General features: G+C 39.0%; 1 protein-coding gene across 1 annotated transcript in view; it reads left to right on the forward strand.

The window, feature by feature from the left end:
* CAMKMT (calmodulin-lysine N-methyltransferase) overlaps positions 1-27,442 on the forward strand; it is a 395,453-nt gene that overhangs the window by 316,557 nt on the left and 51,454 nt on the right. The window contains exons 4-6 of the mRNA XM_066267038.1: positions 22,674-22,734; positions 24,702-24,756; positions 25,824-25,887. Of these exons, the coding sequence (XP_066123135.1) occupies positions 22,674-22,734; positions 24,702-24,756; positions 25,824-25,887 (180 nt within the window). The remainder of the gene's footprint in view (positions 1-22,673; positions 22,735-24,701; positions 24,757-25,823; positions 25,888-27,442) is intronic.

Consider the following 27,442-nt stretch of genomic DNA (forward strand, 5'->3'; position numbering starts at 1 on the left):
GTTGGAGTCATTATTCCTGTCTCGTCTCTGAAGTATATAATCAATTCTAAAGACCAATTGCTTGGGGGTTATTTTTCTTTTGCACAGCAGGTTTTACTCAGCAAAAACAGACAACACTACTCAATGGGTGACTTCGCAGTTCACAAGCTACTTTCCGATGTCCTGTGTTTTATGTTTCCTCTCATGAGCAAGACTGTAAATATGAATGTTTGTTAATTGTCTTCCAAGTTTTTCTTCGGACAGCCTCCCTTCCCATCTCTTCTTAGCCTTTCTCTTAAGAGCCTTAAAAGTGTCATTCTTGGCCCTGGCCAGTTGGCTCAGTGGATAGAGCATTGGCCCAGCGTGCAGACATCCCAGGTTCAATCCCTGATCAGGGAACACACGAGAAGCAAACATCTGCTTCTCTTCCCTCCCCTGTCCCCCTTCTCTCCCTCTTCCTTCCCCACAGCCAGTGGCTTGGTTGGTCCAAGTGTTGGCCCAAGAGCTGAGGATAGCTTGGTTGATTTGAACATCAGCCCCAGATGGGGGTTGCTGGGTGGGTCCAGGTCGGGGCACGTGCAGGAGTCTATCTCCCCTCTTCTCACTTAAAAAAGAATTCCCTGCAGCGAGGCCTGGTCTTAATGCGTTGTGACACCTTTGCTGGCCAGCCACCGACTTATCTTTCTGCTTCTTAGGGAATTAAGTAGCATCATGTGAAAATGGTATTCTCTGGTATTCTGTGTTTGTTTTTTAAATGGCAGATTCTGCTACTCACTTTTACTTACTATACTATCTTGCCCCAAATTCTGCTTTTCTCTCATTCTTGAGAATTTTGGTCTTCCAGTCTCCACATTGAGTAAAATCTCCAGGAATCCAGAAGCACACTGGGTTTTAAGTTGGTTTAGTCCAAACAGAACCTTAACAGAATCCTCCTTCCATTCCTTTGTGAATCAGATCCTTCAAATTCTTTTGAATAAACCATATGATTTTCTCTAAGCTCGCTATTAGACTTGGGTCATAGAGTTCAGAATGAAAGTATAAACCCAAAAAATTCGAACTCCAGTTATTGGGGGTTGAGTGGGCGAATAAACTAAGATTGTTGTAACTATTCATTTGTAATTTGCTGATTCTCTTTGCCTCTGCCCCAGCACCCTAACATTGTCAAATTAAATTTTATAAGTATGGCTCAAGATTTGACAGTTACTATAGTTGATACTGGACTGCTGCCACTCACTCTCTCAGCCATGTGCCCCCTCATTCTTTTCCACTATATGTACTTGTCTCAGAGCAGAGGGTTCAAGAATAAATGTATTGCCACAATGAAGGGGAACAGTCTTTGAACTTCCGAGTGAAGAACCGCAAAGTGGCCATGAGTCTGATTAGCAGTCAGGCTTCTAGATGGTTTATTAATGAAGCAATGCATTATCCACAAGGGGAAAGAAATGCCATTAGTGTTTTACTCCAGGCATGGAAATGCCTATTTAAGAAGTAAATGCATAGCATGCACCATGTCAGAAAACTAATTTTAACGTTAACAATGAGTTGAGTATTCTTGTAGTGATGAAAAAATATTCCTGCTTTCGTTGCCTTCCACAAATAAGTTGCTGGAAGTAAACGAGGTGTGTGCTATTCCAGTACCAATTTAGCAATACCTCTGCTCTATTATCAGCAACATGCACAGTTGGTTCACGGCGGAACGCAAGCCACTCTTGTCTGTGAATAAGCATCAGGCTGACTGTGCAGGATGATAATTGCTCTGCCTGCACTTCTTTTGGCACCTACTGATGTCTGCTAAGTGGTGAGTAGAACATTTTTGTAGGAATGTCAAGTACTTCTAAAAATTCGAAGGGCTTAGTTTTCGATTGTTCTTCTTCCGTTTAAGTTTGAGGAAAGTTTGCACAAAGCCATGTCACTGCAGCTATTACCACTGGCAAATGCCTTGAATAGTAGGGTGCCAGTGTGTCTGCGCTTGGCATCTTTTAATCAGTTGTATTTTCCTTTTGCGTTCTACTGTGAGACTGGCTGGGTATGTTGGGATATCAAGTAACTGACTTCAATTGGATAGTAAATTCACTAAAGTGAAAATGATTGTGATAGTTCCCTCATTTCTCCCAGCAGTGTATGTAAAACTGACTTTTAAAGTGTTTAGTGGATAATGGATCATGTAAGGTCAGTACTAGCCACGGCGGCCACGGCTATTATTTTCCCTTTTCATGGGAGGGTGCTCAGCAAAATGAGATTGTCACACTCTTTTTTTGAGAGGACAGCGACAGACAGTTAAAAGCCTCTCCATGTAAGGATGTTATTTCATAAAGACACCAGCACTGGATTATCCCCTTCACTTTAAACTTCTGCCAGCTTGTACAAAGAGATAAAACAAAATAGCCCTGGTCCCAGGGGTGGGGAAGTGCTGGCCAGCTCAGCCTGGGTCCACAAGCTTTCATTTTGATTAGTCACATGTGAGGAAGATTCACTTAGGCTGAGAGGTAAATTTAATACCGGTTATGCCCATGCTGTTCATATCACAACCATTTTCACATGATGCTACTTAATTCCCTAAGAAGCAGAAAGGTAAGTCGGTGGCTGGCCAGCAAAGGTGTCACAACGCATTAAGACCAGGCCTCGCTGCAGGGGATAATGGTTCTGATTGCTGTTGACTCGTGTCTCCACCAACCGCCTCATGTAAAATAAGTGACATTTAAAAGACATCAAGATGTGAGAAGAGGTAAGGGAGGGGAAAAAAGAAAGAGAGAGGAGGGTAAAAAGTACACGCTACTAAACTTGCCACCTGGGCGTGTAGTTCCTTTTCCACTCTAAGTGGTAGGAAATGGTAACTCGACATGCCATGGGTGACCTGCACTGAGCTTTTAACTTCCTGTCTTGTGTTTTTATAAAAAAAAAAAAAAAAATCTGTAAAATTGCCTCTGGGAACTGTTCCAGCATGTTATCATTTATTTCCCATTTAATTTTTTTTTAAGTTTTATTCTTTTGCCCTTGCATATCAGTCTATTCAGCTCTTTAAAAGCTTTAGGCTGAATCAAGTTAGGCAACGGTAGACAAGAGGCAGTCTACTTTCTGAAGGCCCATTTATGTCTATTTTTATAAAGAGAATCGAATTCCAGTTTACAGTAAGCATATGCTTCAGTTGACATCTGTTTCTAAGACTTGGACGCTTTGTTTGCATAACAGTCACCAATAAATGGCCTTGTTTTAAGTCTGCTCACTGAGTTGTATGTGGGTTGTTCAGCTGGGGATTTTAGTCGCAGCTGATCCCCTACCGCTCATGGCTGATAGGAAGGGGGAAAATCTGAGAAGCCCAGTCCTATTTATTAATGCAGATTTTAACATTCTCAATGAACCACTTATCCAGTGTGATTCGACAACCAAATCCTTATTTGCTCAGGCAGAGGAGGGGGTGTTCTTCAAAGTGCTGAATTAAAGCTTTCCAGCTTTTTTTTTTTTTTTTGGAGGGGGAGGGGATGGGGAGGAAGGAGGGAGAGCAAGGCCCTCTCCTTAGCCCTCCCCTGATAATTCAGAGTACAATGAGATTCAGTCTTTAAACAGGACATCATAACCCAAGCTTGTGTTTAATGAATTTATTGTTAACCAAGAATAACAGACATTTGTAGAGCTCTCTAAATATAGGCCTTTTGTGCAAAGTCTTGATGCTTTTTATTCAGAACCACTTAAATATCAGTTTCGAGTTTGATGGCACTGGATTGTTTCCTTCATTCATCTAATTTTGTTTCATTTTAAAGCATGCCTGAGTCTTCATGTGTGGGGAAATAGGCACAGTATTCAAATATTTCAAGATGTACATGTGACTATCTTCAGGATCATTAGTGCTAATTAAAGAAGTTACTATTTGTGTTAAGCTGCTTTAAAAACAAAGCTAATCCTCGGTCTCCATAAATCTCCCCTGTCTCCCCCGGCCCTCTGAAAGGCATGCCAGCAGTTACAAATATTAAAAGTCTAAGAAGGAGGGTCTGTGTGCCCTAGAAAGTAAACCTGATTAATAGAGTGGTTTACTTTAATTCTCTTATTTATATAGAAGAGATCTGACTTTCATATATGTATATTAGAAAATGTAGCGTTAACAGACTTGAACACACTGAACTCTTTTCCTCCGAATTGTATAATATTTGGCAATCATTTATGAAATGTGTAACGTTTTTCAAGAGGATTTGCATATCAACTTTTTGTAGTGGAATCAACAACAGTAACATGAAATATATCTACTCCATTTACTCTTATCCAGTGCTCCTACTTTCTTTTTCCCTTTAATTTTTATATATGGTAAAAATTTCATTGAAGAGAGATTTTAGATGACAGGGCTGTAATTTTAAACCCAATAGAAGAGGTGTAAGCAATTTGAGCTTAGCTGAAGCATAATCTTAGGTTGTCAAGAAGAAACCCATTCTCCCTATGCTAATCAATCAGTGTATCAACCAACCAATCATCTCTTCAGCTTAGCATATATCCTAAGGTTTGATATATCTATTAACTGCCCATCATGCAGCTGGTCTCTGGATGATGAGATTCTCCCTATCTTGGCATTTGGCGGCCGACGACTAAGCTATCACAGCCTCAGATAAATACCCAAGTGGAGATTTCAATTCCGCTCCTGAGTGCGAAGACAATCCAGAAATGTTGAAAATATTCTTAGAAGAGAATACACAGAAAATTACATTTCTCAACACTGTGGAATGTGTGAAAATTGTATATATTTCATGAGCTCCCCTCCCTAGACACAACAAAATAAAATAGAATCACTCTTTTATTATGATCGGAATGCCGGGAAAGAACTGCTGGAATCCGCTATGAACTCTTAATTGCGAAACAAGTTACACGTAGACATTTGAGTAAGAATAACGACCATTTAAATGCACAGAAACCAATTTTATAAAGCAAGGCACATAATCATTGTAATTCCGGAGAAAGGGGTCACTGTTTCTGAAGATTGTACATTGCTGCCTGGCTTTGATTCAGAGGTTCCAATATTAGCTTAGCCACAGCTAGATATATCTATATCTTTTTCCACCAAGCAGTGCGTCAAGGCAGGAATTGGAGATAGTGCTTCTGTAAAACTGTTTATTGAGAAATAGAAACCAAAAGGACTTAAATTTAATTGCTAAGAGACTGTGACTAGGTTGAAATTGGAATGAGTATGATTTATGTCTTCAAATGTTGATTTCCACCTGGAAAGTAAAGTCCACAATATGCAAACTCAAACCATGGTATCTTTCCTACACTGTTGTTCAAGTCTCTTACTCTGAAAAGAAAACCAAGATGAGGTATTATCCAACTGGGATTTGGCCCAACCTCAGCCACTAACTGGCTAAGTGCTAAGCAAACCTCTCGGTTCTTTAGGCCTTACTTCATACAGCGAGATTTCTCTGAAGAGCCCATGAAAAGTAGTAATTGATTAGTCTCATGTTTTGTAAACACTCTTTCATATTCTTCCAAAAGGTTATTGTTTTTCATGTCAATTATAGCATGAATTTAGACTTGTACTATAGTGCTTGCTCTGCCCAAATCCTTTCAGTGCTACTGGGCAACAGAAACAGATGACAGTGATATTCCAGCCTAAATGCCATGCTCTGGGTTTGAAGCCATTTTTTTCACTCATGTGTTGAGGGTAGGGCCAAGGAGGAGGAAGGATGGAGTTCATGATAATATCTATTCTTTGGTGCTAAAGAGAGAAGGAAATCTGTTTCCTGTCCCAAGAAGTCCAACATGAGTCCATAGAGACCATGATGATCTCTCCCCTCTCAATAGCTTAGCCCATGCACTGTGATCTCCACTTAAGAACACTTCCTCGTCCTGGTGTGAAAGGGCCAGTAACAATATAACAGCTCCAGAATTTTTCTCAACAGAAGGATAATTGTGGTGTCAAGTTCAGAGCAATAGTTCAATTTAAATAGCGTATTTTGAAGACCCTTCTCAACTAGTGCGATGCTCAGAGAAATCACTTTGCTATATGGGTTAAGGTTACAAATTTTATTACAGCAAAGAGAATGGTCTCCCCCTGACTACCTCCCACGACGCACACCGACAAAAAAAAAAAAAAATAGAAAGAATCATTTTCTCTATCTTAAGTTACTTACAGGGCCCATTCTGGGACTCATTCCAGGCTACTCTGATTAGAGACCTGCTTGTTTGTTGATATCCACAGATAAGCCCCAGACAGGAGCACCCATGACACATGCTCTGTACAAGGAGGCAAAAGGATTGATTTAGAGAAAGATGGACTGTTGAATGTGGAATCTGCTGTTAGCATGGAAGCATGCATTTTTCAGGCCCAAGACTTACTCCCCAGAGCATCTATCCTATCTTCTGGTGATAATTGTCCTGCCGGTTCTGCAGATTGTGGATACAGATAAGAAAGCCAGTGAAAGTGGACTGAGTGCAATTAGAAACTTACCCGCGCAAGGCTTGACCTATGATTGCATTTACAGGTTGAGTCTGGCCCTGAGTAGATACATCATATAAAGCTCAGCAAATAGCTCTTGTGAAAGAAGAGGGGTTTATTTTATTTTTTTTATTGTTGTGAGTTCCAGGTTTAGCACATTTTGCTACCATTCTGTATGAATCCAACATGCTTCTGCATGCACCATGTAAACATGCCACAGGGAAGCAAGAGAGGCAGTGGAGTCTCTTATGAGGACATTAATTCTGTCATATCAGGCTCCCACCCTTATGACCTCATTTAACCTTAATTACCTCCATATAGGCCCTATCTCTAAATACAGCCACATTGGGGGTTAAGGCTTCAGTATAAGAATTTGGAGGAACACAGTTCAGTCCATAGCAACCACCAGTTGTAGCTAGAGAGAAACTCCACAAAGGCATCTTTCCCAACCTGCAGTTGAAGAGACCGTCATTAACCAGGGCATAACCCATGAGTCTTTGCAGGATTCTGAAAGCCTTGTGCCTAGGCATTAAGTGGAAGAGCAGAGGAGAGAAGAAAGCTGCACAGGAAGAGAAGGGGGCAGAGTGATGTTATAGAAATCCACTGAATGGGTAAAAACAGTGACCTCTGACTTATCTGTGGTTCTTAACTCATGCTGCTACAGATTGATTTTAAGGTCCATATCACATTGTGATATGAAGGTATCAATTGAATAGAGATGATAAAAATTTCTATGTGAATGATGACTAGAAATACTCTTGTGTCTATTCAACAATGTCCTAGGGAAACAAGGGCTTCATTTGGCTACACAGTTCTCTTGATGGGGTCAGATATTTTATTAAACCCTGAGGTATCTGTATTTTATGTCTTGTAGGGATTTTTGTTTGTTTTAGGAAATATCCTTTTTTAATTGATATATTTTAGAGAGACAGAGAAGAAAGGAGAGAGAAAGAGAGAGAGAGAAACATTTATTTATTTTTTGTTCCACAATGAAGTTGTGCATTCATTGGTTGCTTTCTGTATGTGCCCTGACCAGGGATTGAACCCACAAACTTGGTGTTTTGGAACAATGCTCTAACCAACTGAGCTAACCAGCCAGGGATGTCCTGTTTTAACTTTTAAATCTGATAGGAATTTCTTTAGAGTAACGTAAGAAGAAGGAAGAGGATTAGGGGAGGAAAGAAATGATTGATGCTAGTACTGTCATTTAGGCTTACTTTCTGACAGAGCCTTCATTAGCCCTCATCTTGAATGGTAACCCTTCCATTAAAAACACACCCATAAATTTAGTTAATGTACCAAAGTCAGTTTCTTAGTTTTGACAAATGTAAGATGTTGACAATGACAGAAACCGGGGGAAGGGCATCCAGTGACTCTCTGTACTCTATTTACAACATTTTACCTTCCTGTAAATCAAAAATTATTCCAAAACAAAAAGTTTATTTTTAAAACCCAAGTATATGTGGTTTATAGTAAACATGTTTGAATAAGAAAGCTCTTAGCTCTGCATTTTGGGGCGCATCTTCTCAATGTTTCTGCAAATAGCTGCTTATTTAAACTTGGCACCCTAAGAAGTTGATGTCTAACCCCACATTCATGCATGCCATCAGACAGGCGCCTCAGTGATCATACTGAGATGCTTATTTATTTGATATTAAATCAGGAAAAAGAGGATTTAGAATTTTCTGACCTTGGGACACAAAATTGAGACTCATGGACAGTGCAGTGGTTACCAGAGGGAGGGGGGGGGGCTTAAAGAGAAACAAAATATAGGGTGATGGAGGATGATTTGACTTTGGGTGATGGGTATACGGCATGATCAACTGTCCAAATGAGGTGGAGATGTTTTTTCTAAATCTATGTACTCTGGTTGACCAATGTCACTCTGTTAAATTTAATGGTCTAAATTAAAAAAAAAAAAAAGGAATTATCTGACTTTTTGGAATGTTGCTTGACACTAAAGTAAAATACACTAAAATCACCTCTCAGCTTGTTTTGTAGACAAAGCATACTGTATCACATTGTAAGTTGCTTTAATGTTTGTGCCTTCTTAGGCTCACCAGGTGGTACATTCGTGATCATGTACAGCAGGGGTAGTCAACCTTTTTGTACCTACTGCCCACTTTTGTATCTCTGTTAGTGTAAAATTTTCTAACTGCCCACCAGTTCCACAGTAATGGTGATTTATAAAGTAGGGAAGTAACTTTACTTTATAAAATTCATAAAGCAGAGTTACAGCAAGTTAAAGCATATAATAATAATTACTTACCAAGTACTTTATGTCGGATTTTTGCTAAGTTTGGCAGAATAAATCTTTATAAAACAACTTACTATAGTTAAATCTATCTTTTTATTTATACTTTGATTGCTCCGCTACCGCCCACCATGAAAGCTGGAACGCCCACTAGTGGGCGGTAGGGACCAGGTTGACTACCACTGATGAAGTATCATATGGTTACTTTAAAATTAGAGGCTGTCCAAACAAAACTTAAAATCTTCAAACTTTCTCTCCAAAGTGTGACAATTCTTGGCTACACTAGTAAACAGTTTGACAAGTGTTTAAATACAATTCAGTTTTTAAAATCAAATTGCCTTTTTTAAAAGCATGTCTAATGAAGTATGTGACTGTATAATAGAGGAGGCAGTATTTCATTTTTTAATTTTTATGTGAGTTTCTGCTGTGTTCTGTGGCTATTTGAATTTTTTTTAACAATAACTTTATAGAAAAATGAGTATCTGTATCACTGTGCTTATTGCGTTGTTTTACTTATGGGGTTTTTTTGTTGTTTTTTTTTTTTTTGGTCTATCCTTTCCCCTGAGGAATGAACTCATTGAGAACAGGAAATGTGGCCTCAGTATCTAGTCCAAGTCAGTATGTAGTAATGATTCAGTAACTATTTGAGTGAATAAATGAATTAAATCACATTCAAATGAATTACTACCATTTTGATGGGAACCAAGTAACTGCCTCATGGTTTGCTTTCTTCACTGCCCTTGTTTTAGAATGGCTTCACAGTTTGGACTGGTTTTTATCATTACTATCATTCAGCTATGTATACTAACCTTTCAAATCTGTAAAAAGTATTTAAAAGAAGGAGAAATTGTTCTTGTTTCAAAACCCATTATAATGCAATTTCAAATGTGTCAGACACATCTTTGTTAAAATTAAACCAGGGATTGGTTTTGAGCGAATAGCCCTATATCCTTACAGATGCTGTGGATGGATGCATCTAAGCTGCTTATTATATTGATGGGTTTTGCTGCTCTGCAGCAAATGAAAACAGGCAGCTGCTTCCTCCATCAAAGCAAAGAACAGCCTGAGTTTTTATTAACTGAGTGTTCATTTCTTCTATTGCCAAAATTCTTACACAAAACAAAAGAGCAGTTTTAGCACATTATTGCTTAACTAGACATGAACAACTGACAGCAAGTGATAAGCCTGTCTGCTTTTCACAACCGGTAATCATTTTTGGAATAGATGTTTTAATATAGTTGAATATAAATTTTGTAATTTACATCTACAATGGTACGTAAATTTATAGATCCAGTTTGTTGCAGGAGAATGAAGGCTATAATCACAAAAGGCTTTCCCCGGTGTTGTTTAATTTTTAATGAGTATTAGAAAAACTGGGGAAGGAAAATGAAATCAAATTAATTTCTTTACAAAGATATGAAAAGGTGCTAAAGACAATCATACAAGTTGGTTGGAGCCATTTGCAGATGGCCCCGGCAGAGCAAGACTGCCGTGCTCACGGCCAGGACGTGCCTCCGTGCCTCGCACTACGTCTCTCCAGGAGTTGCAGAGAGCCGCCCAACTTTGTGCAGCAGCAGAAATTTCTGGAGAGCAGACTGTCATGTTTCCTTCATCTCGGGGAATAATGTTGAGCAGGAGACAGGAAGGACAGAGCCACAGTCAATTTGCACAGCTGAGATTCTCAGCCAACTCTCATACTTTTTTTTTTTTTTGAAGCAATATGAATACCATTTACGTTCACAGAGAGAATGTCAGAGAGGGAATTGTTTCAATTAAGTTTAAGCCGAGCCTCAATGACATACTGCCTTATTTACCAAGTCAGTTTGTTGAGCGGTGTTTTACCTTTTGGAACTTGCTGATGGCGGTAAAAAGGCAGCTTTCTCCCTCCCCCCCTTCCTTTTCCCCTTCCCCTCCCCCTCTTCCTCCTTCCCCTTTCCTTTTTCCTCACTTGGGCCTTAGAGGAGGAACTTGGAATGAAGGCAGTTTTCTACTAACCAAACCCAAAGACATAGAGCTGTGAGATTTACCGTTCTGGACACTGGAAGGTCAAGATCAAGGTGTTGGCAGGTTGGTCCTCCCAAGTCCTCTCTCCTTGGTGTGCAGAAGGCCTTCTTCCCTCCTGGTGTCTCTCCCTCTTCTTTTCAACCAAGAGACACGGCAGTACTAGGTAACAGTGGGATGATAATCCTGTCCTCTCCCCCCTCCAGTGCCAGCACCTTTTGGAATGAAGGCAGTTAGGAGATGCTGGGGCCAACCTGCATCTTCCAAACAAGACTGGTAAATTAGCTCTGTTGTGTAAGAAGCCTAATACCAGGGCCTTTTAATAAATGTGTGGTGGCGTTTTGGCACATGTAACCCGCGCCTCCTGACTTCATGTTCTCCCCAGGGATGCTTTCCTCAGTGTGCAGAGCAGGTTCTGCACGTGGAACACAGGGCTTTCCATGGGTTTGAATTCAGTCGCAGCGTTCGCCGAGAAGTGAGGTAAAGCTGGACTCTCAGGCAGGAAGCTGCTTTAGAAATCGAATCTATGAACCATAGGGGACTCAGGAGGCGGGAGCCACACTCTCCTACCCCTCCTCTGGTGTGCCATGCAACAAGAGTGTGTTGTGTTGGCCACGTGGCTCACTACCTCAGATAAGGGACAATTACAATTATTTCTAATACTTTCTTTGTTGTTCCACTCTATGTGACACATTGTTGCTCTTCTATGACCTTTCAAGACATAACACAGACAGTGCTTTTCTTAAAAGAAAAAAGGGCGATACCAAAATGATGGCTGATGGCCCCACTCTGAGGACACCGAGTACAGCAAGGGTGGGGGCGGTTGTTACTTGGAGTAGAACTGTCAATGAAAGTTTTTCTTTCTCCTCCTCCCCCTCTCCTTCTCCTTCCCCTTCCCCCTACCCCTACCCTTTTCCCCCTTTTCCCCACTTTTCCCTCCTCCCCCCTTTTCCCCCTCCCTCCTTTTTTCCCCCTCACCCTCTTTTCCTCCTCCCTCCTCCACCTCTCCCTCCCTTCCCTCCTCTCCCTCCTTCTCCTCTTCATATTTTTACTGTGGGTAGGCTGTGCTTTTCTGGGAAACACAGGCATGTTTCCTCTTCTGCTAAGAGCTCTCTGCTGTGCTTTTCTGGGCCCGCTGTTCCCACAAATGAGTCTCCTCACTCTGACCAGCGTGGATGCAGCGTGTTCTCACCTAGACCCAGGGAGCTCGCACAGGGGGATGTTCTTCTTCCTGCGCTCTGGCACCTTGGGGAACTTTCTTCTACCCGAAAGATAGTTTGTCACCCTGAAGAGGAGAAAATATGTTTGAGGAAAAAATACAGCATATAGTTGAGAATTGTCCTCAATGTTAGAGCAGGAAAATCGCATTTGAGGAAGTTGTCCGTTATTAATATGCTAGATTAACTAAATAAAAAGCTATCATAACTAGAATATATAGATGTAGAGCAGTTCTTTTCTGAAGCTGTGAGATTTAATTAATAAAGACAATTCTAATTCAGTTAAAATAGACATGAAGGCTTGACCTCTGAGACTGTTTTGAATCTTATCTAAAATATTTCCTGGTAGGGATTTAAATTTGAGATTATAGTACAAATAAAATATTTTAACCAATCTGATTTTTTTTAAATGTCATGGGCTATATAGCCCACTGACAATTGTGTAGCTTTTGTTTGGAAATGCACAAATATTATCATCTATAGCTATTGTATTTAGAGTTGAAAGAGGCCTCAGAAGTCAATACTACACTTCCAATTTATTCTTAAAACTAGAGCCCAAATATGACTTGTTCAAAGTCCCAAAATTAGTTACTGACATAGTCAGGAGAACTAGAAACTAGTTCTCTTGATCCCAGGGCCAGCCACCAGGGTTGGGACAATGTAGCATAGTAATTAAGAAAATGGGCTCTTAAGTTTGAGTGTGTGGGCTCAGACCCTGGCTATGGCATTTAAGCTCTTTGTGCTTTTATGTACCTCATTGTGCCCCTGAGTTGGCCATAATGACAGCACATTTCCTACAAGGCTATTTTAAGGATTAAATGAGATATTCCACATAAAGTACACAGCCCAGTGTTTGCCAATAGTAAATGTTCAAGAGTAATGCTAATAATAATAACAACAACAATAGACCTTAACTGTCCTTACTGGGTACTCTTCTAATTCAGTTAATCCTTACTTCAGTACCTATAGAGTAGATAGTATTATTACTTCCAGATAAGGAGTTGCTGTAAGGAGGGTGTAAGTGACTTGCTAAGGTCATAAAGCTAATAAGCCTCAGAGCTGTCTGTCAAGTTCATGTCCTCACTGTGTGAGCCACTGAAGCTGTGGAGGCAGCATCTTCCTTGTTCTGTGTCCGTTTCTCATCTGTCATTTAATTGCTTTCCCAGCATTCTCCTGCTCTAAAGGGGCCCTTGGGCCGATGGCTGGGCCTCTGGGGAGCGTTCTCTTAGACTCTCCTCCTCCCTGTCCCGCTGGGACCCCTTTCATCTCTCCTTTGCCTCCTGGTCATCACATTAATAGGTATCTGAATTAAAACTGAAGTTTGAAATTTTAATGTAACCAAATCATGCCCATACACTAGCCCCTTTTGTAGTCAAAGAAGAATTTGTTGTTGAAGTACTTGGTAAATTGTTTGTGCCCCTTTGTTCTCCTTCCACATGCTCATTGTCTATCCTGTCAGTTCAGTTGGCTTCTTCAAGGAACAAGAGAAGAAATAAAATTGCAAAACAATTTATTTGGACTCTTTTTTTTTTTTTTTGCAGTCTGGAGCTGAAGTATAACAAACAGCTCTAGAGTCAGATAGCCTGATTTCAAATTCCAACTCTGTGACAAAACATCTGCCTAATTTAGAGGTAGATTCCTTAACCTCTCGATGTCCTGGGCAGGAGTCAGCAGCCAGCGGATGTTAGCATGTCGCAGGGCCAGCTTCCACCTGCTCACCGTGCTGCTCCGTGAGCACGCCCTTTCACCCAGCTGGACCCGAGGTCTCTGTGGTCCGTCTCCACAAACTTTGGGAGGCCTACACTTAATCATGTATTGCCCGGAGCAAGTCTGTTAATGGGTAAGAGCAGAAGATAAGTGTTGTCCTTAAATATGGAATTCAGAGTTCCCATAGCTATGCCAGACTTTTCCAAAGTTAAGTTTTGGTTTGATTTTGTGAGTTGTCAATTGGAAATAATAATCTCCCTGAAAATACCATAAAATATGACCACAGTTAATAAAATTCCCTGGATGGAAACACGTCAATAGTAGCCATGGCAATAGCAGCAGCGTTGACAGCTAACATTAAAAGAACTTTATTGGCCTGACCTGTGGTGGCGCAGTGGATAAAGCGTCGACCTGGAAATGCTGAGGTTGCCGGTTCGAAACCCTGGGCTTGCCTGGTCAAGGCACATATGGGAGTTGATGCTTCCAGCTCCTCCCCACCTTCTCTCTCTGTCTCTCTGTCTCTCTCCCCCCCCCCCCTCTCCCGTGTAAAATGAATTAAAAAAAAAAAAATAAAATAAAAAATAAAATAAATCTTTAAAAAAAAAAAAAGAACTTTATTGTGTGCGGGCATTGTTCTAAGTGTCTTCCATGCATTAGCTCATTTGATCCTCCCAACAACGTTATGATTAGGTACTTCTGTTGCTTGTACTTAATTAACAAAGGAGGGAAATGAGGCATTACCCAACAAAGCTGGCTAACGTAACACCCTGTATAGTTATTCTCTATTTCATTAGTATTTTATTTTCTTCATAACATTAACCAGAAATCACCTACTTTACTATCTGTTGCCCCTATTAAAGTTATTTGGGCAAGCGCTTTGCTTTATTCACCGCTGTATCCCCAGTTTCTAGAACAGGCCTTGCTGCCAGTAATTTTATAATAAATGAATGAAGGAAGGAATAAGGCTTGAAAAGTTTAAGTAGTTTGTCCAAGGTCATGCAACCATAACAGCCAGTTTTCAAGCTGAACTCTGTCTAACTTCAGAGCATGAGACCTAGCTCTCTATTATAGCTTTTTATAGCCTGAAGTCCTCCTAACCCAAACCTAGTATTTTGCAGATGAGGGTGCAGAAACTCACAAAGGCTAAATTACTTCCCAATATCATACAGATTGTTAGTGGAGAGCCAGATCAGAGCACAGACCCCTAGTTAGTGTTTTTGCACCATGAATCCAGCCTCACCACTTCACATAAAATTGAAGGAACATCCTATTTGCTTCTGTTATCCATCATCCCCCCACTCATTCATTCTGTAAACCTAAGTCATACTTAACACTTCCTTCTCTCTTACCTCCCCTTCATCTAATGAACGATTGAGTCGTGTCAGTGTGCCTTCTAAATAGAGCTCAGATCTTTCCACCTTTCCTGTCCTCTAACCATCACCCAGGCCACCATCAACGTTCACCTGGGCAGTGGTAGTGGCTGCCTACCTAATTCTCCCCTGCCTTCTCCTGCCCCTTCTCGGTTTATTTTCTTTAGAGTCACAAGACTTATCTTCTAAAATGTAAATCTGATCATACTACTCTGTGGCTTAAAATGTATAATTTATTTTAAGGAGTAATTTAAAATCCTGGACATGGCCTTTGAGCTGGTGGGATCTGGCTGCTTAGTCCATCTTATACGCCTCTCTCCCTTTCTCATTATTCTGCAGCTCCACGGACCCAATTTCACTCCTAGAACTCAAGCTCCTCTCTTCAAAGTTATAATTCAGGAGGGTCCCCTACCATGGGCCAATCCTATCCTCCTTTTTCTCTACTACTTGGCTCATCATCCTTGGGTCTTCGTTTATATTCCGTTTCTACAGGGAAATATTCCCTGATGCACGCCTCCCAACCAGAATGTGTATGGAATCCTACCACTCAGAGCTTAAAGTATCTATGCTAAGTGTGTCCTGTGAGAAATAAGAATAGTTATTGTGTGTCTTAGGTTCCAGAACTAGCCCACAAACAATTACATCCAAAAGACTATACATTTCCAGGAATGTAGCCAAAGAAACCCAAAACACAAATTCTAAAGAATAAGTGCATTCCTATGTAAATTGCAGCATTATTTACAATAGCCGAGATTTGGAAGCAGCCCAGTGTCCATCCATAGATAAGTGGATAAAAAAGCTGTGGTTCATTTACACAACGGAATACTACTCAGCCATATAAAGAAGGAAATTTACCTTTTACAACAGCATGGTTGGACCTGGAGAGTGTTATGCTAAGTGAAATTAGCCAGTCAGAGAAAGACAAGTACCCTATGATTTCACTTATATGTAGTATCTACTAAACAAAATAAACTAGCAAACAAAATAGAAACAGATTCGTAGATACAGAGAATAGACAGACAGCTGTCTGAGTGGAGAGGGTTTGAGGGGTGGGTAAAAAAGATGCAGGGATTAAGCGAAAAACAAATAAACAAAACACATACCTCATAGATAAATACAGCAGTATGGTAATTATCAGAGGGAAAGAGGGGAGGGGGGAGGCAGAAGAGGGTAAAAAGGGGGATAAATGTTGATGGAAGAAGACTTGACTTGGGGTAGTGATCATACAATACAATATTTAGATGATGTATTATAGAATTTTAATAACCAATATTATACCCCAATAAATTAAATAAAAACTTAAAAACAATAAATAAACATGACAGCTAATGAATCCTTCTAACAGGCCAAACATTACTAAGGCGATTGGCAAAATTTGAATGGATCTGAGGAGTGGATGGCAAAAATGTATCAATGCTAATTTTTCATTTTTAAATGTATTTTGGCTTTCAAGGAGAATGTCCTTGTCTATAAACAATGCACAAAAATTTTGGGGGAAGGGCATCAGGTTAGCAACTTACTATCAAAATATTTAAGAAAATAAATATCTTCATTTAACTATAACTAAAAAAACATTTTCTGGATTTTAGGTAAACTTGGAGATTGAACAATGCATCAAAATTAATTCCTTCCAGAAACCTCGCTAAACCATTGTTAACAGGATTTAATTTTTTTCCCCATTGATTTGAAAGAGGGTGGGGGAAAGGAAGGGGGAAAAGGTAGAGAAAAAGAAAGAAAAAGGAACATCAACTCATTGTTCCACTTAGTTGTGTACTCATTGGTTGCTTCTTGTATGTGCCCTGAGTGGGGGCCAAACCTGCGACATCAGCCCACCAGGACGATCCACTGACCAACCTGGCCAGGGCTGGTAGCAGGATGTGTTTAAGACATAAACTTACAAGGATGAGAGAATGAGGGAACATACAACAATGTAATTTTGGAGGGTGGGAAGCAAATGAAGGAGAAATCACTGACTTAGCAATATGAGAAAGCCAGCAGTTGGGAAAGTTGCAAACTCACCCAATTCATACTTCTGAAAACTTAAAAGGCTCAGGAATTGGTGGCACCAGGTAATTCTAAAAGCAGGAGTTAAAGTAAGGAGGGTTGATCAAAAGTTGTTTCAAAGGCAGTTAGAGCCTGACCTGTGGTGGCGCAGTGGATAAAGTGTCGACCTGGAAATGCTGAGGTCGCCGGTTCAAAACCCTGGGCTTGTCTGGTGAAGGCACATATGGGAGTTGATGCTTCCTGCTCCCCCCTTCTCTCTCTCTCTCTCTCTCTCTCTCTCTCTCTCTCTCTCTCTCTCCTCTCTAAAAGTGAATGAATAAAGTAAAAAAAGAAAGAAAGAAAGAAAAAGAACCTACAAAGAAAAAAAAAAAGAAGCAGTTATAGTCCCGTTCCAGATGACTGGGTAACTGCCCTTTCTGTACTCCAAACAGAAGAGAACATTTCATCTCTGGAGAGAATTAAACTGAGGGTTTTGGGTTGGGGGACACGGGGCAAGTTGAAATCGGACAGTGTACCAAAAGCAGCGTGGAGGAGTTAGGTGTCATGCAGACTGCATGGCGAGCCTCTTCACCCACACATCCCCAAACCCATACAGCTTCCCTCACTGCCAATCAGCTTTTTTATCTTTCTAAAATTACACTTAAGCAAACAACAAAGAATTACCAGATATCTGAGGAAAGCTTTTATTCTGACAGGTACCAAAACCAATAAACAGAAAAAAGCAACATAAAGAAAACAGATTTCAAAGATAAGAAAACTTAAAACAAACTATAATTAATATTTTCAAATAATTAAAAGAGATATCTCACTCATAAAACAGGAATAAAATGCTCTAAAAGGGAGATAGAGAACAGTCCTTAACCATAGCATATATGTGAAGAACAACCAAAGGGCTGGAAGGTAAAAGTTGCGAAAATTTTCAGGAAAGTAAAAATGTGTGATGAAAAGCAGGAAAGAAAAGTTAAGACACTTTGAGGATGAGTTCAGGAGATCCGACATCCAAATAATTAGAGTTCCAGAGAAAGCAGACAGATAAAGATGGAGGTCAGGGAATAATGAGTGGAACTTCCCAAGAAATATGAAAAAAACTGAAGAACCTAGTTACCAGATTGAAATAGCCACTGAACCATGTAAGTAAGCTCTTAAACACACAGCTTCCACTCACTTCACCTCAAAAGAAGGTGTTGCACCGAAGGAAGTAAACCAAGAAAGGAAGTCAGAGGACAGAAGAAACAAGAGACGCAACACAAGAGAAGAGCAGAGGGAAGCCTGGGAGGAGAGTAAAGATCACTTCTAGGATGTTAGCTGCGCACCAGGTAGGGAAGGTATTCAGTTCAGATGAAGACGGGTCCGTGTTATCAGGAGAGCTTCCCTCCTGAGGCTGATAGAATACCTGATGTGAATGAACATATCGAGAGGAGAGATTGACAACAGCATTTTGAATAAAAATCTTAGCAAATGAGAAAGGGAAAAGACAATTGTAAACTCCAGAGGAAAAAATATTATACATGAGAGAAAAAGCAATCATAGTTTACTATAATAAATAGCACAGTTTTATTTCATGGTCTTCATAAAATTGACCATGAGTAGAGATCTTACCAAAATTATAATATACCTGTACCAGGAAGATGGAGGTGGGTGGGAGGGGACTAGAGATCAGACCATAAAAATGCTTACCTTCCACAGATTCTGCCTACAATTGAAAAATCAAAAAGTAAAGATACAAACATGTAGCAATATGGAGGTAGTTACCGGAAGAATCAGTTAAAAGAATTGAAAGTAGTAGTTTTCAAAGAAGGAGAAATATTGGAAAGAGAGGCTGGGTACGGTTTGTCTGAATCATTCTCATGGAATTCAGTGGCTCTTTCGACTATGTATAGATTCTTTAAAAATAAAATCTTTTCAAAAGATCATTATATTTCCACTAATAGGAACAAGAAAACTTTTTTTTTAATAACGTCTTTTTTTTGAAATATAATTTATATACCATAAATTCTCCCAGTGGTTTTTATTCATGGAGTTGTGCAACCATCACCATGATCAGTTTTAGAAGATGTCCCCATCTCTAAAAGAAACCTCACACCCAGGAGCAGCCAGTCCTTATCTGCTCTCCACCATCCCAACCTGAGACGGCCACCACTCTGTACTCTGTCGGAGTGGATTTGCCTAGTCTGGACATTTCATAGAAATGGAAACATACAACATGTGATCCTTCATGTCTGGCTTCTTTCACTTAGCATAATGTTTCCATGTTCCATTGATGTGGTAGCATAAATCTGCTTTATTTCTTTGCATTGCCAAAGAATAGTCCATTTCATGGACATATCACATTTTGTTTATCCATTCCTTAGTTGACGGACATTTGAGTTGTTTCCACTTTTCAACTATTACGAATAATGCTGCTATGAACATTTGTGTACAAGTTTTTTGTGTGGACATGTTTTCTTTCTTGGATATATACTGAGGAGTAAAACTGTAAGGTCAGTCTACATTTAACTTTTTGATGAACTGCTAAACTATTTTCCAAAGTGGCTATACCATTCTACATATATAATCTCTCAACAGCCATACAAAATTTACTTCCTGACACTTTATTGTAGCCATCCTAGAGGGTGAGAAGTAGTATCTCATTGTGGTTTTGATTTGCACCGAGATAACTTTAAAATCCAACAGATTAGGAAAAATAAAATAGGTTGTCAAAACCTTATGTTGACAAGACTTTGAGGAAATGAACACTCTTATTTGGGGTATAGTTTGGTAAAAAAATTTTTGGAAGACAGTTAAATATATCAGAATGTGAAATGTACTTAACTTTTGACCAGACTTCTCATTTCTGGGTTTTTGACTTAAGAAGAAAACTCATATGTTGGGGAAAAACTGTCTCCAATGTATTGTGAAGTCATTGATTATAACTGTTCATAATCTCATCATATCAAAAATTTAGAAACTAACTTAAATGTCTATTGAGAAGAAACTGGTAAAATAAATGATGATGCAGACATAAAATATCTAAGCAGTCATTAAAAATAATGATGCAAGTATATCATCGTTTTATTGCCATGGAAAGCTATCCATCACATATGGATTGGGGCAAAATCAGATTTTTGAATACCTGCCTGATAAAATCCCATTTGTGTATAATATCTCTATGCCTAGAGAGATTTTTTTTTTTGAAATGATGTCCAAAATGTTAACAGTGATTATATACTAGTGGTAGAATTTTAGGTGATTTTTTTTAACTTTGTGCTTTCCATTTTTCATATTTAACTTCGTTACAAATCAACCTCTATAATTTTTTGAGAAAATAATAAAACTATATTAAAAGACTTCATTTAAAAAGTCACATTTTGTACTTATTCACATTTTGAATTTTAGTTAAATATCCCTACCCTATTATTATTGTTTTAAACCTCAAAACCATCTACTAAAGGTATAAAGAAATTCATTGTTGTGGTGATTATATCTACTTGGGATAGAGCACTGTCTTGGGCTCTTCCTCAGAAAATTTTATGTGCTTTAGTCTTTATAGAATTATTTTTTTAAGATTTTATTTATTGATTTTAGAGACAGGATAGAGAGAAAGAAAGAGGGGTGGGAGTGGGAAGCATCAACTCATAGTAGTTGCTTCTCGTATGTGCCTTGACCGGGCAAGCCCAGGGTTTTGAACCTGCGACCTCAGCCTTGCAGGATGATGCTTATCCACTGCACCACCACAGGTCAGGCCTTTTATAGAGTTATTTTTATGTGAAAGTATGGCAGGATTAGGACTTTGGGGATGTGCCAAAACTCATGAGTAGGTCAAAAAGTCAAAAAGATTCTCCATCTGTTCTGGTTATTGGGATCATTGTTTTAGGTTCACATATTTTCTCTTCCACTTTCTGTCTCCCTTTGCAGGAAAATAATATTAGCAACAACAATGAACTTTCTTTTCCTTTGGGTTTGTTATGAGTTAGGAAATAGCTAAATACATTTCATATATTTTACTCATTTAACCCTCACAAAAATCCTGTGAGGTTGATACTATAATTGTTATTTTATAGGTGAGGAACCTGAGGCACAGACAGGTTAAGTAACCTATCCAAAGTCACTCAGATAGGGAATACAGAGATGGGACTGAGCCCAGTGAGTCTGGTTCCAAAGTACCTGTTTTTTGTTTGTTTGTTTTTGTTAACTGATTTTAGAGAGAGAGAAAGGGAGAGAGAGAAACACTTGTTGTTCCACTTATTTATATAAATACTTTCAGTGGATGATTCTTATTTGTGCCCTGACCGGGGATTGAACCTACAACCTTGGCATATGCGGACGATGCTCCAACCAGGAGAATTACCAGGCCAGGGCACTTGTGATCTTCCCTGCTCTACTCCACTGCCTTTCTGACTTTATTCCTAAACATGTCTGCAATCACTTCTTGCTTGTTTACTTTGTTTCTCCCCAAAACTATCATTTCTGCCTGAAATGCCGGGGTTGCTGATTTAGTGCGTATGCCTGACTGGCCTTTCCCGCAGCAAATGCTCTATGGATTCATCTCTTTGCTGTTCATATATTTACCCACGGATTCTTTAAAGATTTCACTTACCATCTTTTTTTTTTTTTTACATCTTTTTCTCTGAAATGTTTGGATTCCATACTCCTTTAGAGATGCATCTAGGTGAAAAAATTAGGTGTGGCTATGTGTTTTATTTTGCATCAAGACCTACTAGAAGAGTGCTTGGAACTAAGACAGCGAACATTCCCTGCTCTTTCCCAGGAACGCGTGGCCTTCTCCACCTCGGGCCATGCGGGGTGCCTGGTGCCCTGCCTGCTCTTTGAGCCTGACCACTTGGGGCAAACATCGTTTTTATAAGGTTATTGTTTATTATGAGTATAAGAGTGATACATATTTATTGTAAAAATTTTGGGAAATACAAAAAGTATAAACAAAAAAATTAAAAGCACTTATAACCCTAACATCCTGTGGTAACCACCAGGAACTATAATTTCTTAACATGTTTGTCTCCTCTTTAAGCAATTCATATTCATTCATGTAGACTATTTCAGTCTTCCAAATAAATGGTTTGCAGATGATGATTTTAGAAAATGCCCATCCGTGGAATAGAGTAGGGAGGGTTATTGTTAATTTTAAAGATATATCAAAGTTGGTGACATTTAAATTTCTTAATTTTATACTCGTTTGATTTTTATTAATTAAAGAAGTGAAAAAAATTGTGCAAACTAAAAGAAAAGAAAAAAGAAAAACAACCCATCAGTATGGAATCATACAAAAAGGTATAATTACTTCAGTGCTTTTATTTGTTTCTGTGACTTTTTCATTTATTTTGCCTAACATGGGTTGACTATACAGCAGGTCTTCAATTGGTGCTCATGGATTGACTGAAAAGAAGGTTCATGCGTACAATGCTAAAATCTACCCAAAATACCATTAAAATTTAACTTTCGATATTTGTAATTTTGTTATTGTTTTTGCTGTTTTGTTATGATTGGAATTGAGTAAAATTTATTTCGAATATTATACTATTTTCCTGGGTTATAAATCTTACCATTTATAAAATCAACAACAAAAGAACCTCATGTGATATATTACTACTAATAATTCTGTTAAGTTTGATTCAAGTTGCTGTGGCTTATACTGAACATTATTTTAAAAAGCAGTTTGTTGAGAGAATGACTACTGAGTGATTATAGAAGAGAGACTTCTATAATAAAATAGCCTATCCCCTTGTGTTTTCCAGGCATCTGGCCAGCTGAAGAGGTTATGGCTTACTATTGCCTCAAGCACAGCGATGTATTCAGGTACAAAGCGACACTTAAAAATACATTTTTTAAAGCCCATTATAGGTATTGTGTCTGCATATTAAAGATTGTTATGATTATATTCTTCAAATTAAATAGTTTAAAATAAGAAAGAAAGAAAGAGAGAGAGAGAGATGGAGGGAGGAAGAGAGGAAGAGAAGACAAGAAACCACAAAGGGAAAAAAGTTCATGATGAAAACATGTATTCCGAGTTGCCTTTGGGCACTGATATTGCACAGCAAGCTTTTTGCTATATGTCAAAGGCTTTTGATTTCCTCTCAAGGCTTTTTATTTCACTTTGATTTGGGGGAAACAAAAGTGAAGCCCCAATCAATCCTTACTGATCATAAAGGTAAAAACAAAACAAAACACCCCAAAACAATAGTCTTTAAACTTCTGCTAGGGAAGTCTCTACAGAATTTTTGATAAATAAATACCTCACAGCTGTTTTTTAAAGATGTCATCTCACCCCTGGTTTTAAAGGTGTTTTGTAAACTTAACAACATGTATTGATAAAATATAGTAATAAATAGTAATTACAGATTCATGCTACAGAAATAAACGTTTTCAACTGTTAGTGTGCATTATAGATTAAACCCATGGATGAGGTTTAGGAAAAAGAAAAACAAACTCCTTTTGTTTAAAAATTCTAAGATGTTTGATAGACCCAGAAAGTATAGGTTTTCATTTTAAATCTCATTTTATAAAAGTCATCCAATAGATACTTGCTGAATAGCCCATTATGATTCCAGACAAGGCATTAGTGATCATGGTGTGTGTGTTTTAACAATATATACTTCCAAGACTGGGTCAATAATATTTATTTTTTGAAGCTCTATGGTTCCATATTTACCAATAGTCTATAATTGCTTTGCTCAACTAAATACTCATTAAGTGTATTTCGGACTACAAATGTTCTTGATTGGCTTCTTTTCCTCCCCTTCCCTCTCCTTCCACCTCTCCCTCCCTTTTAGTGCTGCTTTTTTCCTTCCGGTGAGGTAATAAACTTCCCAAACTGGGAAGAAGAAACAATCTTGAGAGTCTAAGCATATAAAATTAAGAACAGGGTCGTATTGAATTTGGGCTGCAGAGCTGCTCTGGAGGCCTGGCATTTGCTCATCTCGCTGTGCTTAAGCTTGACTGGAGCTCCAATCAGCGAGCAGTGGGCCAGGGCGAGAATGTCACACGTTGAGCCCTGATATTTAGGCACAAAGAGGAAGGTAAGTGCAGAGTGCCACATTAGACTGTCAGCTTTAACTCTGAGCCGCTTTACTTTTGAGCGGTGGAGTCAGAGCCCAGTCATTACTTTAGCCTGGGTTTGCTGGCTTAACCATATTATGTCCCTGCATTGTTTATTCACTGTGTTGTATTGGGGTCAGTTGTGATTTAAGTGTTAATTGCTAAATGCTCTTTGTGTAATTGTTCTTTATGAGGGTGGTTCAGCTTTCCGAAATGTTTCAGTTTGTTTTACTTTTTTTTTTTAATTCATGCTTGCATGTATTTGTGTTTGTCGTGTATGTGTGTGTGTGTCTATAATATAGATATACACACAATCATATATATTCTTCATTTACTTGTCTAACTATTTTTGAAGGAATGAATGTGGATTAACAATGTTATCCTTTCCTAACAATTATCTTTCGCTACTCTAGCTAGTTTAGTTCTAAAAGACAGCGCCATTGACAGGGGAAAAAAAGGAACCTTCTCAGATTTTTCAGCTCAGCGGTGGTAATGTTGCAGTGAACACTAATGAGGGAACCCCCACTGATTTGCCTGCTTTGTGACTTTTCTATTTCATAATTATTTTTAAAACGCAAAACGACATGAGGTAGCCTGGTCATGTCTCTACAACTTCCTGGTCACGCCGTTCTCACTGCAGATGGTAGTTTGTTCTGGTAACATATATATCTCTGTGACCATTTTCATCTAATTTGTATGGGTTCTACCATTTCTTTTCTCTCTTTCAGGGACCTTGCTGTGTGTGAGCTAGGGGGTGGCATGACATGCTTGGCTGGGCTCATGGTAGGTCTTTTCTCAATTCCAATCCCATTCAGAGGGAGGAACAAAAGGAAAAATGTTCCAGGGCCTCCAACTGCTGGGTCAGAGAACCGTCAACAGCGTCAGCTGCGGTCAAGCTGCCGGGTCTTGAGAGACCTTCTAGATTGACTTACTTTCGGATCATATTGATTTTACGGTTGCCTCGATGAGCAGAAACATTTACCTCAGTGTAGTCAATATTGCTTGTCGTGACATTCCTCGCACAGTCTTTCTTTGCTGTAGCGAAAGCATTTTTTTTTTTCAGATTATAGTCCCATTTGCTAAGATACAGGAATAGCCCGGCGAATCACAGTTGGAGCACCATGATATAGCTGCTAATGTTTTGCCTGCATTATTACACCAACAAACATGATCCAGAGCGCTCAGTAATTAGATTCTTTTGAATTAGATTGGCCATTCAGGAACGTCGTTCCCCATTCTCTGGGTTCTGAGTCATGTATTCAGGAGATACTATGTAGCAGCACAGTGCATTAGACAAGTTTTTATGTCTCTACAAATAAAAGCATATTGTTACACTGATTGGCATTTGACAAACCTGTCGCTCTTACACAATGTGTCGAGGTTACAGCCCAATGTGCGAGCATGTCAAAGCTCACAAAAAAATTACCCTCACAAAGCCATCTGCCTGCAATGCAAAGTTATATGAAGGGCATCAGGCAGTCAGACAGAAGCAAGCTGAAAGGCAGAGTGACAGCCTTGTATGATGGCTCTCCTAGATAAACAGAAGCCCACAAATGAAAGCCTCTCAGAATACCATCATCCGCTGTCACAATGCAATTACCGAACAGAATGATAGCAAGATAGAGGCTCCCGCAAATGGAATGATAAAAGTATTGACTGATTTGATTGAATGATTAAAATAATGCAGACATAAAATGAAAAAAGATTGAAGATTGTTACAGAGAAATAGGTGAGGAAGCATGATACTGAAGGCTTGTCACTCCTGTCTTCACTTCCACACAGACAAGCATATTTGCTCATTGTTTGCTGTGCTCCCTCTCTCTCTCTCCCTCTCTCTCTTTTTTTTCCAGGTTGCTATTTCTGCAGATGTCAAAGAAGTTCTGTTAACTGATGGGAATGAAAAGGCCATCAGAAGTATCCTTATTCAGATAGAAAACGGGTTTGTTGTGCTCATTCCTTTTTCCCTGGCTGAGTAACAATTGATATAAAGAAAGACAGCATGGGGTGTTGAAAAAGAGTTCCCTCATACACATGATAAGTAATTAAGAAAAAGTAGAAATATATGGAGTTCATTGGGTAAGACTAAGTGGTTTTTATCTTTGACAGATTTTTATAGTCATTTCTCATTAAAGGGGACTATGATTTATGGACCACTGGAGGCAGTAAGAACATTTGTTTCATAATAATTTTCAGGCATCCTTGTTCTTTCATTTCCATTGAAATTTGCCAGTAAATTATTATTAGCTATTGCTTACAAAAATTAACTTCCAACGTCACGTTTGTTACTACTTTTCTTGCGTTTGATATTGTACATTTGTGCCACGTAATATTACACCTACCCTAATTGCCGAGGAGTTACTGATATCTCCCGCTGCAAACAGCTATCAGGTTTTCATTATTTCCTCTTATTTAGGATTATAAAAGCTATCCCTCTCTCTTTTTTTTCCTGCCATGCTATTACAGTTCAAACCCTATTATATTAGATTATGCTTTACTAATATGTACACAGAGTTCATGAAAATTGAACTGTACTTTAACTAAGAAAGCAAGCATAATTTGTGGCTACTTTAGCAATTGAGCTGATTCGTTCAGGGGGCAGTTAACAGCCGTTAGAAATTGAGAGGAAAAGTGGAAGATATATTTGCTTTGGGTTTTTTGGTGTGTCTTACATCTACATTATGAAGGAGGTAATCTTCTTATTAGAATTTGAGACTCCTAAAATGTCAAAGCAGGTCTGATTTTTTTTTTGCGGCATCTTACATAAAGCTTTCCCCATTCTCCCCTCCTCCCCTCCCTGGATTTCTGTTTCTACCTCTGCTATGTGATATATATATATATATATATATATATATATATTTTTTTTTTTTTTTTTTTTTTTTTTTTAAATAAAATTTGCAGCAGCTCCACCAGGCTGCTCAGATGAGAGAAAGGAGGTACAGGAGCTCAGGAGCTAATATTGTTCAGCAGTACTTGTGTGCTCTACTGAGCCCCACCCAGCTAATTGCCTGGCAGACTTAAAAAAATTCAGGAAGGAAAAACAGCCAATCACAGTCTTGGCCTTTCACACAAGGGAGAGAGATCACAAAAGGCGCTTCCTTTTTTAAAAATGCAGGATTTTGATCATGATCTTCAGACTGTCGCAAGTTTCTCAAAATATTCCTGCAGATGAGCTGATGTTGTTCATTCACTCTGCTTTTATCCTGAGTTATTCTGTGCCTTGTATCACTTCACTGTGCACCTCCTCCACATGTCAGGGAACAGAGAGCGAGAGGAAGTCAGGTATGCTGGCTCAGCCCCAACGGATGCGTTCTTTTTTGGTAGGAATAAAGCAGGATTATTGGACAAGAGGAGGTCATTTTAGCCACAGAAACTTTCAGATTGGGCCCAGCAACCTGAGGTTTTTCTTAAGTCAGCAGGTGTCTTATTTAATAGCCTCAGAAACTGATTAGAACTTTTAACAAACTATAGG

The sequence above is a fragment of the Saccopteryx bilineata genome, chromosome 3 (genome assembly GCF_036850765.1).
Source record: "Saccopteryx bilineata isolate mSacBil1 chromosome 3, mSacBil1_pri_phased_curated, whole genome shotgun sequence".
NCBI classification, from domain to species: Eukaryota; Metazoa; Chordata; class Mammalia; order Chiroptera; family Emballonuridae; genus Saccopteryx; species Saccopteryx bilineata.